Below are 3,597 nucleotides of genomic sequence, written 5' to 3' on the forward strand. Positions count from 1 at the left end.
TCGCTGGCCTAGGCTGCCCGCGGCGCCCGCAGCGGCGGCGGCATGAAGGGGGCCCTGGGGAGCCCGGTGGCCGCCGCGGGCGCCGCGATGCAGGAGACGTTCGGCTGCGTCGTGGCCAACCGCTTCCACCAGCTGCTGGACGACGAGTCGGACCCGTTCGACATCCTGCGCGAGGCCGAGCACCGGCGCCAGCAGCAGCTGCAGCGCAAGCGGCGCGACGAGGCGGCGGCAGCCAGCGGGGTCGGGCACCGCGGCGGCCGGAGCCCGGCTGTGGCCTCAGGACACAGACCCGGCGCGGCCAGCCGCAGGGAGTCGCAGAAAGAGCGCAAAAGCCTCGCGGCAGCGAGCGCACAACAGCCGGACAACCCTGGGGGCCCGCAGCCGTCAGGTACGCCGTGGGCACTCAGCTCACCCCCTCCGCCGCTGGACTCTGGTCGCGGGGACAGGTCCCGCGTGGGCGAGTCAAGTCAGAGCTGTGAGTCCTGATGGGCGCAGGGCCCGGGGTCACCCTTCTGGCAGCCACCCTCCAGGGTAATCACCCTAATAACCCCCCCGTGGGTTATTATAATATCCTACCCTCCAGGGTCACCCCCTCAGAGTCAAATTTCCCGGAGTCAGTCTCTCGCAAGATTATGACCCTCCAGGGCCACCCTCCTGGGTTGTCACTTTTCCAGGTCACCCTGTCTCGGTATAGAGGCCAGGGTCTTAATCCCCGTGGGCTTATCACAGTTGGGGGAGAGTAAGCAGGGCAGTGAATTTTGATGGACCGAGGATCCTTGGTTACTCTCCCAGGATCCCTTATCCTCGAGAAGGGGTCGGGGAGTCATCCTCCCGGGTGGGGTCGGGGGGTCCTTGTCCCTATGGACTCGCTCTGCGTCGGGGATGGAGTGGACAGAGCTGGAGGTTCTTGATGGACGAGAAGGCCCGGGGCCCAGGTTCGGTGGAGGGTCAGGGGACTGACAGGCTGAGGGTTGCGAAGCTAAAATCCCGACATCTGCCCCTGGCTGCATCCTTCATTCCTTTAACCCCCACCCCCCACCCCCACCGCGGGCCTCTGCGGGATTCAGCTCCGTAGGCGACGCGCAGTTGAAGCCTTCAGGGATCCCAGACTCTGGGCCTCGAGATTCAGGGAGGCCTGGGCACCCGAGGGTGCAGGAGCCCCGGAACAGCAGACCCTGAGCTTAGGGTCCCGGCTTCTCTGCGCCTTATCCCTTTTCTTTATCTCCCTCTCGTAGCTTCTGTGGCATCGATTGCAGGTGGAACAGATAGCGTAGGTGGGGAGTGTAACTGTAATTGATTTAGTACTGGTTTTGGAGAGCCGGCTTTAACCTTTGCGGTCAGAATGTTCAAAGTTACCCTTTCTGGTTAGCAGAAGGGCCAACCCTCCGCTGGGTGTGCTTGTGTGCACAGCAGGCTCCTTCAGACTTCAGGGCTGTCACCTGAACTGCGTCAAGGCTTTTGCAGCCACGCTCTTGCCGCCTGCTTGTCCCGTTTTCCCCGTGATAACACTATGACCGTATGTAGGGTTGGTAAGAAGGGGTATTGAGACTGGAGTGCAGCTTAACCACGGGGTAGGCAGGTATTCCTGTGAGCATTATTGCTTTGTCCTTGCTTGAGAAAAACGGTCTCTTCCACCTCTAGCTTTACGGTTGAGGCTTCGGCTAGGTAATGTTTACTGTAATCTGTGAAGTTAATTTGAGACATTGCTTGAGAATCAGAAAATTATTACAACGAAGATGGATACCACAGTGGGTGTAGGATTTCTTTTAAAATTGAAATGCATTAAACTGTACATTTTTATTATGTGTTTCTCTTAAATGCATTTATAAAAATGGAAGGGAAAGATTAGAGAAAGGCTGTTTTGCTTGTTTACTTCTGTTTTGTTTGTTTTTTGAGACAGCGTTTCTCTGTAGCTTTGGAGTCTGACCTGGAACTTGCTCGTAGACCAAGCTGGCCTCAAACTCAGAGATCTGCCTGTCTCTGCCTCCCGAGTGCCACCCTCCCTCCATCCTCCCCTCTATTTACTTCTTAATCAAGTGAAAATATATTAGTCTTTGAAGAGTACCAGTTAAATTTTTGATTTGTTGTTTGTTTTTTGAGACAGGGTTTCTCTGTATGACAGCCCTGGCTGTCCTGCAACTGGCTTTGTAGACCAGTCTGGCCTTGAACTCAAAGAGATATATGCCTGCCTCTGCTTCCCTAGTGCTGAGATTAAAGACATGTACCACTATGCCTGGCTAAACTGTCATTTTTTTTAGCCCTTTAAAAATTAGAAATATTTTTGTTATGATGACCCAGTGTTTGATGCATGATGAGCAAGTGATCCAACCCCCTCAAGCAATCTCAGAAATGTATGAAGCTAGCAAATGGGTCCCTTATTTTTTATTATGAGTAGCACTATGCATTATATACATATATTTATGTAATGAAGCACAGTGTGGGTCGAAAACATGAGGACCTCACGTTCAATCCCTAGTCTGAATCCATGAGCCCCAGAGAGAGGCCTGGTCTCAGAGGGTGTGAACCAGGGTTTACTCTCGCTTCTGGATCCATGTGCACACTGGCACACGCGTGCACACAGTACATTGCAGTTTCTGTTTTTGCAATCTACTCTCTCACTTGGAACCGTAAGCTAGTAGACTTAGAACTTTTTTCTGTCAGTCCACAGTCTAGGGGTTCTGGCTGTAGAGACCTAGTTGATGCTGTTAGAATGGAAATTTTGAAATGAGGGTTCTTTTTCCAAGTGTGCATGATTACCATGCCCGAGGCTCCTGTTCTAAATGTATCTGATGGACCGCAGAGAGTGACTGTAGGTGTTAGTGCTAACTGACGTGAAAGACCATGATTCACTGTACTCAAAAAAAAATTTTTTTAATTTAGCTGGGCAGTGGTGGCACACTCCTTTAATCCCAGCACTCAGGAGGCAGAGACAAGCCAGTCTCTGTGAGTTCCAGGCCAGCCTGGTCTACAGAGCTAGTTCTAGGACAGCCAAGGCTACACAAAGAAACCCTGTCTTGGAAAAAAAGAAAAAGAAAAAAATGCAAACTTTGAATGTCCTGAGTGAATGTGTAGTGAGCACAAATACTCAGCACATTTGCTGTGTAACAGAACAGTTGCTGATCTCAACGATGTAGAAGTCATTATTTTTCCCATGGAAATACAGATTTCTAGTGTTCTTGTCTGTCTAATGATAACCCTTGGATGAGTCTTGTCCAATAAATTCATTCTTCAATCATTGGTTGTTCCATTCTTGTTTTCATAGACTTTCAGGGTTCTGGTGGATAAGCCCACATTCAGTTTTGTCTTTTAGGAAGTCTTATTGTAGACAGCTGACAGCTCCTTATTGAAAGGGCTGGGGAAATGCAGCATCTGCAACTGCCTTGCTGATTCAGCACAGAGAAACAAGCTAGGTCCAGTTGCATCTGGATCTCCTAGAACCAAGTTGTGGGGGAACACGGAAATCTCTCTGGTTACCTTTGTTTTGGGATTTTAGAGAACTGTAATGTTTGCAAGGTATTCAATTATTATAATAAATTACATTTAGTAGTTTCAGTTTATACACAGGGACACTGGAAGACACTTAATCGATTAACTGTA

The 3,597-nt window shown here is 50.5% G+C and overlaps 1 protein-coding gene across 1 annotated transcript in view; it reads left to right on the top strand.

The window, feature by feature from the left end:
* Positions 1–6: 6 nt before the first annotated feature.
* Habp4 (hyaluronan binding protein 4) overlaps positions 7–3,597 on the top strand; it is a 23,620-nt gene continuing 20,029 nt past the window's right edge. Inside the window, exon 1 of the mRNA XM_005371639.2 lies at positions 7–388. Within this exon, the coding sequence (XP_005371696.1) occupies positions 43–388 (346 nt within the window). The 5' untranslated portion in view covers positions 7–42. The remainder of the gene's footprint in view (positions 389–3,597) is intronic.

This window comes from Microtus ochrogaster, unplaced genomic scaffold (assembly GCF_000317375.1).
Source record: "Microtus ochrogaster isolate Prairie Vole_2 unplaced genomic scaffold, MicOch1.0 UNK118, whole genome shotgun sequence".
In the NCBI taxonomy this organism is placed as follows: Eukaryota; Metazoa; Chordata; class Mammalia; order Rodentia; family Cricetidae; genus Microtus; species Microtus ochrogaster.